Here is a 17,500-nt window from a genome sequence, read left to right on the forward strand (position 1 = left end):
CCATGGCCTCTCATCGGAAGATCGGATCACTGAAACCACTCTATTACCACGCGGCACACCGAAACCAACGGCGATGGCGAAGGAAGATCCAGATGATAACCCTATTAGCAGGTGCTTATTCAAATTTTGCCTCCCATCAAGGGCCGCATCGTGTGCCGGGGGTTTCTTCCGGTTGCCGGTGCGGTTAGCCGTAAGATATCGCTTTGAAGGGGCTCGATCCCTCGAAGCAATCAAAACCCCGTCGTTGAGTAAATGTGTATAAATACATATCCATCCCGGTATCGACGCAAACAGGGTTTCTAGCGCAAGCCCAAGCCTAACCTAATATTTACTTTACAGCAGAAGTTTGCTGGGCTGAGGTGGTGAGAAACTCAGGCCGGGTGAGCTAGGAAGGGTTCTAGGACGAGGATGGCAAGGGTGAGAGATCGGTGAAGGGATTTAATTGTTCAATTTTATTACCATTCTAGGAGCCATTTCAAATGAACAGCATTGAGGGCAACTTTAGAGAGGAAAGCTAGTATTTTAATTGCAGAACATTTAAATAGAACTACGTTCTGCTTGTTGCAAATAATTATTTTAAAGCTAAATCGCTCCATTCAACAAGTATTAAAACAGTTGAAGAGCTACAGAGGGAAGCCAACTGAGCTGCAGTGCTGCACCTGAACACGGTAAGTTGGTCTTGAAAAATTAAAAAAAAAAAACTCCAATACACAGAAGAATGCGAAAACTATGAATGCTGGGATTGTCCGGAGGCGAAAATAATTTTCACTTCGCTTAATAATAGTTTAATAGTGTTCTGCATAATTAATTTCCCCGTTGCAACCCGACCGCGAAGCTCGACACCGAGCTCCAAACCACAGCGCACCACAGCACTCCTTCGCCTTCGTTCACTCGTCGCAAAGGTGGCAAAAATGCCAGCTCATACCGGTCTCCGGACCGGTCGGTCGGTCGGTTGGTCCGTTGGTTGGTCGGATAGGTTGGTGTTGGGAAAACTTTTCGCGTATCCGTGGCAACAACGGGTTTGGGGTTCAAGCCACAGCCACTACACTACTGCACCACACCTTCAGTGCACCGTTGTCGTCCACTTGACATTTTGGCGTCGGCAAAACACCAAATTACAGTCGACGGTAACCGCAGCACCGGTTCGGTGGGTTGCAGGGTTGCAACCTGCCTTGCCTCGGTGGTTGACGATGAAGTACTCCGAAATTGGATAGGCGGAAAATTGCGTTATCTCACCGGGACCGGCAAATAATCCAAGTTAATCGAGATCTTCGAGCTCCGTGCTTGGTGTCGACATGGGGCGACGAAAGGTGAGGAAGGACCCGCGCAGGAGCACACCTCTAGAGCTTCTTCGATCGTTTGCAGAGCAAACTAACTTGTCGGTAAACTTTACAGATTTCCCGCTAAACTTGTGCATTACTCGTACGCGCACAGCTCGGTTGACCTCACGGAGGCTTATCGAGCGAAACACTTCGAGGATGTGTTCCTTATCTCGAATGCACAGCGATGTTGGGTGAAGGATTACGGGGCAGGGGGGGGGGGGGATTTTTTATGATTCCTATCGAGTTTATGTACCCGTCCACCTGGAAAGTGTAAAATATGATTCGAGAATCTGTTCCACTTCAGAGGAAGTTCATGTTTGTGAAGGATGTTTGCATCCCGCCGAACACACCCTCGATGAGATTCCCCATTGACCGGTACATAATCCCGGTGTTAAGTAGCATAAAAAGAAGCAGAGGAAATGCTCAGCGATCCGTGCCCCGAAACATGGAGCACCGAGATGGCAGAAGCACCGCCTTAAAAACCTTTCATAATGTTGGGATTTGGGAAAAAGGTTGCCCCGAAGAGAGCTGTTGGTAGACGACTGAAAGCACGCAGAATCCTGATTAATCCGACAACATTTGCGGATGGTTTCTCCTGGCCGCTCGGTTCGGTCTCTCCACTCAATTCACTCATCCGGCCACCGCATTACTCACACATTGCCATTCCACCACCTCTCAGCTCAGCAGCCTTGATGGGCCATAACCTCAACAACCTGAACACCGATGCTGACCAGCCTGTGGACCTTTGGACCTTTTCGAAGATCGAAGTGCTGATGCTGCTGCTGCGGCTGCTCTTTTCAAGTGGTTTTGAGCCGTGGTAATCCCTTGAAAATGTTTTCCCCACACTCCAGGGGTTGTGCTCTCTTCGTTTCCTCGAACTCGTGGGTTGTTTCGGTCGTTGGCGAGGCAGCTTTTCGACTTATTTTCGGTTAATGAGGTCTGTCGAACGCCTTCAGTCTTCTTCTACGCAGCTCACACTAGTGTGTGTCTAACGAGCTGCAGCGAGAAACGATTAAGCGTGCAACGAAGGTCTCTAGCACAAATGGTATCACCACCGGAATGGTTCGAAATCATTTTCTTGTGAAACGAACTGAACCATTACCGGGCACTAATAGGCGTCCCATTCCAGTTCCCATTTCACCATCCTCTTCGCTTCCACGCTGGACGTAGAGGTAGCAGAGTGAAATTGAAATGGAGCTCACATGGAGACGATCCTCGTTTCACGGCACTCTCCAGTGGAAAAACCAAACATAAAACCGGCACCGTACAGGATTGGCCACCGTTGCTTTCGTTGGTTCGTCCTTTTTAGTTTCTCCATCCTCGACAAACCAATCATCTTTACACCGATCCGACGACTACCTGAGCTAAGGTGGGCGGGGGAGGTGAAGAAGATGGAATCAGAAACATAAGGCAACCGTAATCCACCATCACTGCCAGGGCCCTTCCGACCCAGACCGACCGATTTCGTGTCAGGTAGTCCGGTCTGGTGGCGCTTTCCATTCACGCATTGCCCTTTGCCCTCAACACAGACACACCCAGAGCGGAAAGATATTCTTTTCCATTTCCTTCGGGCGGAAAATCTTTTCCGTCCCGTTGCCATCCCACGCGATGTGTTCCCTTTAATAGCACGCTTACGCGCTCGCGTGGACAGCAGGGCTTTGTGGAAAGCTTCTGTTCGAGCTACAGCCGGATTTGTGTTTTTGCTGCACGCGCGCCACACGACGTTACAGGTGCAGGGCGCGTGAGGGGGCCCAAAACGAAACGAAAATAAATCCAAATGCGACTGTACGGAGCGGAGATTAGTATGACGTAGATACAGGTTACCATTCATTATGAGCCTGGGCTGGAGGGGACAAGGTTTTGTGTTACACCTTACGTCATGGGCAGGTCTTTTTTTTTTTTTTTTTTGGAACTACATCACTCAACATTGTAGCAGTGAATTCATAAAAAAGGAAGCATTTTGAGCTGGATGAATGTTGAGAATATGTATCTCCATTAGTGCTGACACGCATTTGATGGAATCTAAAAAATGCTACATCATTTTTCGCTCCAAAATAGAACAATATGCTGTCACTTCTGAGGCATTTTCAATAAACTGTTCGACGAAATAGCACCGGCACCGGAATGCACGTCACAACGGTGCGACCGGTACATTAACGAGGAAGAGAACGAGATCGCGAGCAGCGATGCATGCACCACCAACGGACCATCGCTCCGGAATTGGCAAAACATGTAATGAAACATTCCATCAGCAGCAACAACATTCCACTTCCACTGCGATGCGACATCATCATCCCATGCGCGCGAGTAGTACGTAAAGAAAAGGCCAGGAAGCACGATGAGACATCCTTGGTTCGGACAAGAATATCTTCTTCACCGAAAGCATCTTGTACGGGTCCCCTGCGAGGTCTGTCCCTGGATTAGAAAGCATCTTTATTTGCCGGAATTAGTAAATCCAGTTCACTGGCACGGACCACGGCCAATGACGCAGCGCGTATACCGGTGGAGCTGGCTTCTAGGCTTCGAAAAAAGAGAATCATCAACATCACCTTCACCACCTCTCTTGAATGTTCTGGCGTCTTGCCACGAAAAACTTCTCAGACAGAAAAATAAAGCAATATGACCCCATCGAGCAACCGAGCAACCACGCAGGTGGGCTGCGTCACCAGGCATTCCAATCACGGCCATGGCACGGTGCTGCGGTGTAAAAATTCATTAAAACTTTCTTACTCTCCTTTCACGCTACCTCTCTCTCTCTCTCCCTCTCTCCTGGTGGGTGGTACTTTCTTTCGTGGCAGTGACTGAAACTCGATCTTTGTGCCTTCACCGTTAATGGTGAAAAAGAGGCGCCAAAATACGAGTTCTATCTAGCGTCTTTTATCTTCATTATCCCGGACCGCGGGACTAGCAGCAACGATGATCAAGACGCAAATTTGTCACCCCACAAGACAACAGCCCACGACAAAGACGAAGATGGGCGCCACGGTGACTTCCTTTCTTGCCGGAATGACGACATGCTTCATGCGGTCAAATGCTTGGCAGGTGGCAGGGTGTGTAGGTGGGGAGGCAGCACGGAGTGATGAATGGTGTTTTGAAGCGTGAAAGGAATGCTTTTACGCGTTGCTGCTGGTGCCACATTCCATTCGCTGGGTCATTTCGGTTGAGCGAAAGTGAGGAAAATGAATTCCTGCTGAAGCAGCCAGGTCCAGGCCAGGAATGCTGTTGCGTCACGCGGCTAGCGTCAGTAAGGCGCAGCTCGTAATGCAGCTCATTTCAGGGCAATAGATTAATAGATGTTCGAAAAAGTGCTTCTCTTGGCCTTTAATTTTCCATGAGTTAAAGTGAGATTAAACCGAAGATTCAAATGGTTTTAACGTACTGTACACCATTCATAGCAACATTCTTGCAACATCAAGAACAACCTCATTCAAGATCTCTCAGTGGCACGCATCTCTGTAGCCCGATAGCAAATTCTAATCAACACTTGATGATGACATTCAAGCAACCTACGAACGATACTAAACGTCGAAAAGGCCGCTTAGTGAGCAGCAACATGCAACGGCCGTACGTGAAACAGTCAATCCCTGAAGTCTTCTTCATTAGACGCAAAAACCAGACGCCATTAACTTGATCGAGCATCGCACGGCAGGCTGTTATCGGTCGGTCGGTGTACTCCTGGCATACACAGCGCAGGCAGACGATACCAAAAAGCGACTCCGCTAATCAACCCATCGAGCCCATCAACGCGAACAAGCCGGAGCTTTTTGGCCGTCCGTATTTTACGAGCAGGAAGTTCATCAATCGGAGAAGGCTGCGTCATTCCCGGGCAACATCCGATCCAATACGGTGAACGAACGGTATGCAACAGGTAAATGCCAGGCCGCCATCGACCTACTCGATCCGAGATAATATCAAACGATTATCGGCAAATAGCGGAGCGTGGCCTAGGTCTAGGAGTACCCCCGGGAGTCCTGCAAACGTTTGCACAACGATCGATGCGGACGCTGCTGAGAAATGGTGAACACGCGCCCCTTGCGCCTGTTTGAGACCTGCAACGGACTACGGACTACGGAGCGATATCCGGAGAAGCTAGTCCCATGCATTAGAAAGCACTTGCGAATAATAGTTGCTCGTTGCACAACCCCCCCTTCGTCGGTTAGAAGCTTCTTTTCTTCGTCTTGGCAAACGGCATACCATGTAGCGCAGACGAAGGAGATCGAAGCGAGAAAAAAGCAAATAGTGGCATCAGTTGTTCTCGATTTGTTCCATCAAACACCCGTTGTAGCAACGACAATCCAAAGAGAGTCCAAAGAGCCCCAAAGAGCGTCAGTGGAGAACCGACAGTGGCAACCGAAGTTTTTTTTCTCCCTGGCTTCGGGCGCCGGGACACTACATCAAACAGAAAGATTGATCGTTTCCGGACTGCCACCGCCAGTCGGCCGAAAGGTGGACCACCGGTGAGCCCCCTTCCTAAATCCTTCCGCAGAAATCTGTTCACCTGGGCACACCGGCACCTGAGTTCTCGTTTTCTTTTGGGGCCGTTTTTTTTCTCACTCTCTTTTCCCACTGACGCTGGTTCCGGAGAACCAGATTCCAGATTGAACTTTGAAGTTTTGTTAGACAGCTAGTTCCGTGTTTCTTTTTTCCGTGTCGGCCCCGGAAGCACCGGAAGAATGGCAAATGCTTTGATGTTGCGCATGTTTTTCCTGCCGCTGCTGTCGTTGCGATGAATTGAAATGAGGGATTCCTTTTGTACAGCGATGTGGAAAGTGCTTGAACCAGAGAGTATCCGAGTAGAGATAGCACCGGTGACAACAATGATGGCATGATGGATGGAGAGAATAATTATTTGGAGCATTCGGAACAAGGATTCCAATTGAAAAGCAATTTAGGAAAAACTCCATCCGGAAGATTGGAATAAAGGGAGAAAAAGAATCATCGAGATTGAGCTATTATCCCTCTCTGAATCTCTGATTAGTGATTCCCATTTTCGCTCCAAAGGTCGCAAGGGAACAAAGGGTCGAAGAGCTACCGGAAGCGTGCAACAGGTGACCTAGTTCCGAAAACGGGACCATGCCACGGACTGGAACCATCCAATCCGATGGTAATCCGGCCGGTCATTTGCTGATATCTATAATTCCATTTGCGAGTGCCTATCACTCACTCCCGTTCGTATTCAATCACACGGAACAGGCACAGTATTGGTGTTATTGGCAAGAGATTTGGCCTTCGCGTCAATTATAAAATCTCATCCCGTCGCTACGCTCACTTATGTGGCCCACTTATAGCGAATCTCCGGTTTTCGATACTCTATTGTGCCAATCACATTTACCGCCCGGTGGAACACTTGTCACAAAGAGATTGGTGGAGAAGGGGAAAAATCAATCCAGCGTAACGTGTACGTGGGCTGTTAGTGACTTTTTTTCCTCGTCCCTCATCCATGCAATGCGAACAAACTTGCGCCATTAACATGTCAATCCTTCAACAGCCACGGCAGTTGCAATGGTACGCGGTGGGAATCAGGTCCCATCGGTGAGTTCAATCAGTTTCTAGTGCACGTTGGATGCGATCGGATATCGTCACGTTCCGTACGCAACATTGCCTCACGCACACCGTGAGGTGCTTTGGTTGTGACAATCCAATGGAAATGGACTACCAACCAATGGATTGCGGATGTATTGATCGGTTGCTGATGAACCATCGTTCGTCACCATCATGCAATCACACAACTAAATAATGAAAGGCGCAGGAAAAATGAAAATCGAACGCATGGAAAATACATGCCATCGGCTCGGCGTACGCGCTCGAGTGTTTGATCTCGAGTCACGAGTCAGCGTCAGTTAGTCCGAACCTCAGTCACAACATTGTGGCCGATGGTTGCCACTACCAACCATCCGGTGATGTCAACAAACACGAGGCACATCCGCATCGGATCCATCAATGCATGTGTATGATGATGCAAAAAGCGGTTGACAAGTCGAATGGACCCGATGCGGATGCATCCATCAATACGTCATGGGCATGGTTTTCCGAGAAACTTATATCACATTCAGCATCACCACCACCTGGGATGCTGGTATATTGCATTTCCTGCGAAAAATGTAATGCCCAACGAAGCTTGGATGGAAAATGTAATAACTATTCGACGCATACATTGCAACACTCCTCTTGTACAACCAGAGTGTACCTTCTCGAGGTTAATTCCAAGAAAATGCTTACATTATAATACATAGTTGTCAGTGCCAGTAACGGAACTGGAACGCTCAAATCGTTTACTTACACTTTTGAAGTCGATCAGTTTCGTGACGAGCGTACCATCGCTCCTCTGGAACTCCAGCGTACACGTGTCATCACCGACGCTGGATGTTATTGTCTCCTGCACGATTTCTCCTCCCTGCCAAGATAGAAAGATAGATAACGCTGTGTTAGAGGACGCTTTAGGGCTTCAAGCAAAATGATAGGCCGAAGTGATTTATTGAAAACCCTAGAAACAGTTTACTTGAAAAGTAATGCTTTACCGTTTTCCCTCCCCAATCCTCTGCTCCATGGTGGGGCACCAGGTATTATAAATCGTTCCGCAGCTAAGCGGCTTGTCGCCGTGGTAGCGGATTACAATTTTCTATCTCATTATCTTTTCATTAAACAGTCGCAAAACTTCACAGACACAGGCCTACCCTCCGTGTTCCTTGGGGTGATTTCCGAGCGAGTTCGCATTCCAAGACTTTTCCGGTGCCAGAAACAGTCCGCAAAACCCGTTCAACGATTGACACACTGCCAGCCGACGGTGAAAGTCTATTCCATGAATCTCGGTTTATTCAATTAGCGAAATAAATTAAAAGATTTTAAACCCCGCACAAAGGGCCTCCCTGAAGCCTTTTGCTGAATGATTTCACTAATTCCAAGAGTTTTCCGGGAGCGATTCGCGAGAAAACAGTTTGCCCAAGGGCGTGAGGAGGCTGTTTGTTGATAGTGTTGTGTTGCGGCGTGCACAACGGTACACATTAAACACTTGAATCGCTTACGGCATCTTGGAATTGGAATTTAGTTTCCCTTCTCGCCTTCGGAAGACGACGAACTGTGAATCTCAGCAAAGAGTGAAACAATAGCAAGGTCTTGTTGTCGATCTGTTTGATAAAATAATAAATCAAACCACGGTTGGTTGATGGGGATGAGATTTCAAATTTACCTCCTGTGTCCTGTGATTCACATCGTAGATCGTGTAACATGCCCGTGATGAATTAATTTACTTGGAAAAATCTATTTTTCACGAATGAAATTCCAACCGTCAGCACCACAAGGACGCAATGAAGGACGCAGTTTTGCATCGAAAATCGCAAACCCATTGCCCGGAATGACCGGAACACGGGATCCACTGGCGCCGGATCGCTGGTTGGTGGATGAAAAATTGGACTTTTTTGTTGTTTCGCAGATGATTTATTCATCGGTAGAAGGGCGAGCGGGTGGGTGTAGCGAACGAACGATCACCAACCCAAAACCTTCTGCGAACCAGAAGCAGCATCTCCGGTCTTCCGGTCAAATGGAATGGAAGGGTCTACGGGTTTCCAGCACTTCCAGACCAGACACAGACACAGACACCGTATTCCAGCCACCGGAATTATCCACATGAGACGTGACCGTCGGCCGGACGAACGAACGGACGGACGGACGGACGGACACGCATCAAACCCTTTCGGTCGGTCGAGCAGAAATTTATTGGACACCTGAGATCACCGCAGCAGCATCAGCAACAGAAGCAACATCACTTCCATCTCCATTTTTTGGACCGGCTGACGTGACGCTTTGTCTGGGAGAGTGTGCGCAAAAAAGGCGGCAAAACCGGTCCCCGATGCCGATGAGGAAGGATTTCGGGCCGTCTGATGGCCGACAGAATGGATCGTCGCTCAGTCGGTCGGTTTGTAGGGCAGAGCAGAGCACATTTTTGATGACTTGGCTCGAGACGGCAACTACATCGAATTCGTGCCCGACGACGACCATCATTAGCTCCATCTGCCCCCGGGGCAAGGGGAAACGAGGGGAAAAAGGGAGCTTTTAGTGAAGCAGGGATTCCGCTGGGATTGGGGTTGGCCCCTTTTCCGAAGGGTACGAGGACGAGGACGAAGTGAGTGAATTGTCATTTCCGGCGGACGAGAACGAGTCGAATGAAAGGGACGCTGTGCGCCCGGGAGATGACACTCTCACGCTTCCGACTGAACGAACCCACGGTCCACGGTCCACTGACTTCCGAGACTTGCCGGTCCGGACGGTCCGGACGGACCAGTTGACTTTTCACTCTTGTCCGCTTTTAAGTTTATTGAAAATATTTATGCTACTCATGCCGTCGCTTCCGGTTCGTTCGCTTTCGGTTTCGGTTCGGATGAAGGAAGGAGGAAAATCGGAAAATCCAACCCAAACCGACCGTGCTGCTGCTGCTGCTGCTCTCCGGAAGTACCGAACCAAACTGAACAGCAACACCGGACTCTGGACCCCGGAATCGGTTGGTTGGTCGGTGGATGACATGCGAGACTCCGCTAGCAGACGCCAACTTCGATTTACGACGATGGCCACGGAGCAAAATGCCGTGCACGGTGCACTAACGGTCGCGCGCACTAAGAAGTGACACACGGCAGCCGGATCACAGTAGCCGCTTCTTAGCAAACGATAGCAGGGTGTGAAAATTGTGGTCCTTGGTTCCCAGCGCCTCTCGGTAAATGTTTATTCTCGTGACCTCAGCACTTCACTTTCTGGTGCTTGCAACCGAATGCTTTCGTAAAAGTTGTTTGGCATTCCGTGCAGTGGTGGCGCGAGCCAGACATTCAACTGGTTGCCAGCTTGCCAGCTTGCGAACGTCAGCGAAACAGCAACCAATCGACCGGACTCGGGTGTCCGGTGCACGTACCTTGCTACTAACAACGCCAGTCACGCGACACGACACCCAAGAGGGGCTCGAAGCTGGTGCAAGGAGTTTGGCGAACGAGCAATGAGCCCGTGTAATGAGCTGGAATAAGGCTCCAGCTCGTTCGACTCAAGAACGAGAGAGTCCATTATGATGCATTTGGTGTAGCCGAGGTGGCCCGGGGTTGAATGAATTTTTAATATTATCAAGCGAGTGCAACCATTTCGTAGCACCGGAGAGCCTGCTGACGCTGCCGCGAAGGGCTTAAAATGATTCTTTTGATGTCATAATTGAGTTGCTGGAACATTAATGTTGCTGAGCTGAGATCAAAGTGTGAGCTCAGCAACTGGCAGCCGCGTAATTTAAGAATCTACGCTCGCTGCTTGAGTGCTTAGTAAATGCTGCTTTCAAATCGCTAGATGCTCGTGTCAATCGCAGCAACGGACGAGCATTTTTTGACAAACACCCAGCTAATGATATTTCCATTCGATCCCGTATCGATCCTGGCTGTCATTGCACGGAGGAGCGATTGCTGATTGATTTCTGAGGCCTCCATATGTTGATCTATCTAGCGCGCTCCCTGCCACCAAGAATGTGAACCGGCGTCAGGTTCCATTACACTCACCAAGCCAACACCTAGCCGATGCCAATGCTAATCTCTTCTCAATCTACCTTCGATTGAAGCCCGTCTCTAGAGAGAGACTAGACGGCTTTTTCCGGGCACCAAGCGGCCTCTAGGCCAGGACAAAAAGCCTTCTCCATCCCGTCGGATCCCGGATAAGCTGACGTGTTGGTGTGAAAAGATGACAGTAAAAAAGAAGCAAAAGAATGGAAATGGAACGTTCCCGTTTGTGGAGAGAGCGGAGTTGGAGTCGGAATCGGAATCGGAGTCCGACGTTCTGACTTTGGGGCCAGCAGCTCCAGAGTGTGCTCGGTTGCATATTCAACGAACCGAATCGCTCCGTACGATTCCACACGCCACATGAGCAATGGCAGACGTGGCTGGGTCAGGAGACTTTTCTTTCTTTTTTTGGTCCTTTTTTTGCCTTGATCGAGCGAGACAGAGACAGTGAAAGAGAGGGTCGGGTGTCGCATTTGCCACAAAATACATATTCAAGCCATTATCGGGTTTCAAGCGTTATCCGTGCAAATCACGAGACGGCCGTTGTGACCGGTATCGAAACGGGGGACGGTCAGAACGGGGACCAGTCGATAACGTCGTTAGCACTCTCAGGTACCACCGTCTGAACGACCTGCATACTTGAGTGTGGGCTCTCGCTCTCCCTCGCTCGGGACCGGCATTCCATGGAGCGACGAGTAGATTGGGCTCGGTAGATAGGACGTCGGCAAATTTATCGACGCTTGCCCCAAAAACACATGGTTTGTCTTTGGCCCCCCAGGGAGCACAGGGTAGTGTGCGCAAGTGAGTGAGCGAAGAGGCGGCTACGTCTGTGCTCTGGTGATTAGGCAAGCTGGGAAACACCCACAAGGACGACGGAGCTGTCGTACCCGACGCCTAATGGCTCACTTGTCTACCAAAGCCAAAGCTTCCCTCCCTTCACTCTCTTGGATGTCAGAGAGCTGATGCTTTGGATTTTTACAATTTTGATTCGAATTTACATATGTGAGCGATGGAATTTGATCGTTTGAACGAACAATTAGTTTTGCATAATGTGGCTGCCGATTTTAATGCTCGACATTCCAATCATTTGACGCGTTGGAAGGGCTTAGGTTGTGCTGCGAACTCGAAACTAACGGAGTGACAAGCATTATCTTGAAATCGTTTAATGGATTCCAAGTTTAAGGCACTAAAGTAAATAGTTTTCGTAGAAAGGCTACAATATAAACCATTTAATAGTATAAAACAGGAGCTGAAGCAATCTTAATAATAGCAATTTAAGAACTTTTTCGAAAGGAATCTTCAGAAGTCGCATGCTATTCTGATGATAAATAACAATTATATTTGCGGTGGCATCTCTATGTGCCTTTTAAAAGTATATTTTAAAAGTTTTAAAAGAAAATACATTATGCAATGTATCCCTTTGTGAAACGCCATTTAAAATATTGCATAATTTTCATAACAGTTATTTCCGCTTTCCTCCTCCAAACTGATGGCGTGATCCTCATCTGTTATAACTGTTACGTAGTTTAATCTAACAATAATACGACATAGATTGCTAGTCCGCGGTGCTGACGAGTACTTCATACACCGTCGAATGGGAAACAAAAATTGCTCGATTCAAAACAAAAAGCACGTGTGAGATTAGCTACCTAAATAGCATCGGATCAGATTTACATTGAGAACTTCTATCTTGATCTTGATCTTGATAACAGCAACACCGTGTAACCGATCATTGATGATGAAGCAACTGTCTTTAGTTTAGTTCCAGTCAGCTACTAGTTCAGTGGTGTGTTCGAAGAAGAAACCTTTTCTAAGATGTTTAGTGCGGGTAAATATATAAAAGAAGTGTGAGTGTTTTAAGTAAAAGATTGAATTACACACGATCCCCTTTTCCGGAATCCCCAGATCGTCTCTTCCTGGTGGTGTTCCTTCTAGCACCACTTTGCCTCTCTCTAGCGCCTGAGAGGCGTTTGGGTTGTTACTTCACAAACTGGTCACCGGACCGGCCGGGAGAGTATTCCCTCCAAATTCGTGACATTCCGGTGGACCTTTGCACGCATGTGACCTACAATTTTGTGGCCGTCGATTCGCAAACCTTTGAGATCAAACCAACGAACCCAAACTTTGACATAACGCAGGAAGGGTTTAAGAAGTTTAGCGAGTTGAAGGAATCGAACCCCGACCTCAAACTATCTGTGGCCGTTGGAGGGTGGGCGCACGGAGGCCATGCGTTCCACAGCATGGTGTCATCGTTGGATGCGAGAGAAACCTTTATCACCAGCGTAATACAATTCCTCAAGCGGTACAGCTTCGATGGCATTGAGATTGTTTGGTTGTGGCCAGGGAACCCCGAGCGTGGAGGCACTGCAAGTGATAAGGACAATTTCTATCTGCTTGTCGATGAGATGAAGCGTACGTTCCAGAAGGCTGGCCATGGATCGTGGGAAGTGGCCATACAGGTTACACTGGATCCGTCCCTAATCGCCCAGGGCTACCACCAGCGGCGCCTGTGTCAGTAAGTGTCGATCGTAAGTTGTAACCATTGAGAGAGAAACTAATGACCACTATTCGCTTCACAGGGCAGCTGATTTTGTGCATGTTGTTGGATACGATCTTCGTGGTTCGTGGAGCGGTTTCACCGATGTACACAGCGCGCTGGACAATCGACCACACGACAAAGACAAATTGAAAGATTTCACCGTGAAAGGAGGTGTACGGCATTGGATGAACAACGGTTGTTCGGCAAGCAAGATCGTCTTGGGAGTGCCACTATTTGGCAGAACGTACACTCTGTCCGATCGTGGTTCTCACGGTCTGGCTGCTCGATCAAGTGGTCCCGGGAGTTCGGGACCTTACACGCGTGAATCCGGATACAGGGGTTACTTTGAAATTTGCCAGGAACAGAAACAAGCAAATTGGACGATCGAGTGGGACCCGAAGGGTATGTGTCCGTACGCGTATCTTGGCGATCAGTGGGTTGGATACGAGAACGGCAGCTCGTTGGATGCAAAGGTCGCTTTTGTGGTGTCCGAACGGCTGGCAGGACTGTACGCCTTTTCGTTGGACTTGGATGATTACCGAGGAAAATGTGGCGCCACTTATCCGCTGATGAAGAAGCTTTTCCAAGCGTACAAACCGACGAGAACTCCACTGCCTTCAGATGGTGACGTTGGGTATCCAATTGTGCGTGCTCGTCGTCATGTCAAGTGAAAACTAGGCGCGTTGTGCGTTTAGATAGGCATTTAGCACTCATTTTTTCATGCAAGGTATGTTAATTCTTGATTAGCATAAGAAAAATGTGCTTTCTATCGCCGACATTTATACGACAGATCACATCCGATCCGACTTTTCGATTGTTTTTTTTCCAATTTTTGGGTAAAATTTGTGGAAAACATGAAATTTTATGACGTTTTTGCTTCCAAACATTCTTCCACATTTGCAGTAGCCAAACATTTGTACAGCAACATAAAAAAGATAAAATAAAAAGGTCCTCCCGCAGAATGCTCATCCTTGTACACATTCGAGTAACTAGCATTATTCACGACGTGTGTCGTGTCGGTAATTGCAACACTACACTCCAAGTCCAACACACTAGCTCAACTCATCGTTACAAGCACGTTCCTTCCTACGATATAATCCAACGCAAAACAACAACAGATGTGAAGCGACCATTCAACACTTCGTTTACACTTTATCATCGCAGCACCACGCCCAGAACGCGCCCTCGCTCTCTCGCTGCCTCTGTGCGCTACTTCAACATTATGCAGCGTTAACAATCACGACCATGACGAGCGAACCATGTGCACACCATACACGCTCGCTCGCACGCACGCACACGCTCCAGCAGGTTGCTCCAGCAAGCGCCCAAAACAGTCCAAGCCTTATCCGTACCGAGGAGGTGGTTTAGTTTAAAGTCACAAATCGTACGTAGCATGTTTTTGTTCCCTTCGTTTTTTTCTTCTTTTCGGTCTCTGTCTCTGCTTTATCCGGAAGCAAAAAGCATAAGGTAAGGGTCGCTTGGTGCTGGCGTAGCTCGGTTCGGTTCGCGATATTTTTAGCCTGATAAGCCGTTCTTGAGATTCGCCAGAACTGTTCGCCGCGCGAAGATCTGATTACATCTCCGTGCGTGTTCCTGCGCATGTTAGCGATGCCACATAAAGAAGCCCCCACCAGTTCGACGTGAAGCGATGCATTCCAACGAGAGCACTTGAATGTAAGGACTTTAAAGAGGAAGCAACAAAGTAAAGCATCACCACAACTGAGGTTGAGATGTACCGCAACGGAAGCTTATTCATTCTGTCGGTTGGTGTAAGCAGTAGCAGCATCGCACACCTGCCTTGATATGTGGCAATGACCGCCGAAAATTAGAGTAACATCCTGTTCGCGGCTACCGAGACAAACAAGGTGCTTCAAACTGTACTGGAAACGTGTGCAGCATACCTGACGTCCGAGGCGCACATAAAATATGCAACATCAGCCAACCAGTGCCAGTGCGTGGTGTCCCAACCCAGGATACCTGGAACACACTGCACAGCACACCCAGTCCGGGCTACCTTTAAAGACACACTCGACATGACAGTTGCTCGAGTTGCTCGGAAGTGCGTCTCCATTCATTCCAACCTTGGCTGCTTGGCTCTGCACAAAATCCGCATGAAAACACGAAACATACACACTCCAGGGGGGAGGTTTCGGTCCGACAAATCCGACGCTGGCGCGCGTCCACGGCGGGGAAAGATTTATTTCCCGCGTGAGCTGCGCGTCTCATCCGCGCTCATCGCCGAATGGTTCGCAAGCTGGCGCTGCGGAGATTGCACGGAAAACCGAAACCTAACCATGCGAGTAGCACCAGCTCCAGAAGCAGCAGCATGTCTGTCACGTTCGCATGTTGCGAACCAATTTCCTTGGCTTTTCGCTTACCTCAGCCTCAGTGTCAGAGCCAGAGCACCTTTCGCAAATATCTAATTCAGCCTCGAGTAGAGCAGCGGAGCTCTTTAAACATTCATGCATGTCAGTGCCTTTTCCGTTTCTCAACCCCGCCTGCTTGAAGCTCACGCTCACTCGGGGTTATTGTATTTTGCTTCATTTATTTTGAATAACGCAAACTTTCTCCCTCACATTAGGGTGTGCCTTGAAAATGTGTGCGCACCGAGGCAGCCACGAGTGTTCACTAATGAGGAAGAGGCAAAAGTTTCGCGCGGGAAAAAGATTCTCCGAATGAATCCTAACGATCCGTAATCCTTAATCCGGCTGGCTTGAGCAGAAACAAAGTTTAACAGTCCAAAGTCACATGGATGGAAGGAAGTCTCTCACTCACCGTCACAGTCATCGAGGAGACTCAGGAGCCAGACAGAGGTCACCTACACCGAGGGAGAGAGAGAGACCCCCGAGGCACGGTCGATTAATACGTTCTGCCAAACTTCAACCAACCGATGCGGTACGGTGTTTGTCACCGCGGTCTTTCGGATGAAAAGTAACATTCTTCATTCCCACTGGTGGTCGTATTTCTTTGGATTGGAAAAGTTTCCGTTGCCCCGCGCCTTCGGCCGAGTATGATTCATGCGCCTACGCCGGCCGGCCCGGAGCAACAGCCTTAAATGGTGACCAACAGACCAAGAAGGAAAAGAAAGTTTCAAACTCAATGGCAATGAAACGACCACAAATGGGATAGGGAACACAAATGCTCAGGAGCAGTTAATCTCGGCGAAGAAACGACGCCTTGTCCACAAAGAAGTTGTAGGCAGTCTTCAAATCCCACGATTTGGGTGCTTTGAGCGGCTGCCAAGCGGCTGGAAACATCCATCAAGCCAATTCCCAATTCATCTACGTGTGGTAGGAGGGCTACGACGTTGTTTTGTTCAAGGTTTTTAGTGTTCCGGGCATAAAAACGTTAACAGCGCACCACCGAGGAAGGCGAGATGCCGGAGCGTAGATAACGTTAACGGTCACCGACGCCACAACATGGGCACGTCTTCGATTACATGATGAACGGTGCGCTTCTCGACGTTCACGACGGGGCCGGTGCTCGGTGTGGCTTGGTGAGATTGATAGAGGGCGCACACGGAAAGGAGCCATCACTAGGGATTGGACACAAATTAGAGGAGCGACACTAACATCGGCTACATAAATAAGACCACCTTGGCCATTAAAGATGGGGGGGAGGAGATCTGTTTTATCCGTAGCTTTTCCTCGTTCTCGCCACAATTACTGACGATGGAAAGATACATTTCAAATGAATATAAAAGTGTATATCACGAACATAAAAATACGCAAAGCCACTAAAATGTGTTTGATTGACGAGAGACTTTCAATTGTAACGAGCCAGGAGGCGAACACGTTTTAATGTGTTACATTCAACAGAGAAATCCAATGGTGATAACAAATAGTGTAGAGCAGTTTGAGTGGATGTTATCGAGGAAAGAATATCACTGTCCAAAACAATTTCTGTATTTCTTATTGATTTCGGCCAATGGTTGAGTTGTGTTTTGACATCAATAAGAAAACTTTGTGATAAGTCTCTTTAAACACTTCTTAAAGAACACTCAGATCAGCATTTTGAAATCGAATGAAAATTAAAAAAAAGAAAGTAGAGTATGGCACGCAAAATATTGTTCTACAAACATTGTATCTTGCTTTAATGACATTATAAAATCAATAAACACCATA

At 48.3% G+C, this 17,500-nt stretch overlaps 2 protein-coding genes across 2 annotated transcripts in view; one reads left to right on the forward strand and one right to left on the reverse strand.

Annotated features, from left to right (window-relative positions):
• LOC126573471 (out at first protein) overlaps positions 1-17,500 on the reverse strand; it is a 51,895-nt gene that overhangs the window by 17,355 nt on the left and 17,040 nt on the right. Inside the window, exon 2 of the mRNA XM_050233620.1 lies at positions 7,603-7,716. Coding sequence (XP_050089577.1) covers positions 7,603-7,716 — 114 coding nt within the window. The remainder of the gene's footprint in view (positions 1-7,602; positions 7,717-17,500) is intronic.
• LOC126573461 (endochitinase-like) lies at positions 12,634-14,047 on the forward strand. The gene is made up of 3 exons (XM_050233609.1): positions 12,634-12,665; positions 12,743-13,352; positions 13,417-14,047. Exons 1-3 carry the CDS (start codon positions 12,653-12,655, stop codon positions 14,045-14,047), a joined length of 1,254 nt encoding a protein of 417 aa, XP_050089566.1. The 5' UTR covers positions 12,634-12,652.

Source organism: Anopheles aquasalis, chromosome 2 (genome assembly GCF_943734665.1).
Source record: "Anopheles aquasalis chromosome 2, idAnoAquaMG_Q_19, whole genome shotgun sequence".
NCBI classification, from domain to species: Eukaryota; Metazoa; Arthropoda; class Insecta; order Diptera; family Culicidae; genus Anopheles; species Anopheles aquasalis.

Coding starts and splice junctions, on each gene's coding strand:
- LOC126573461 (XM_050233609.1), top strand. Junction 13,353..13,416: donor CACCAGCGGCGCCTGTGTCA/GTAAGTGTCGAT, acceptor TTCGCTTCACAG/GGCAGCTGATTTTGTGCATG.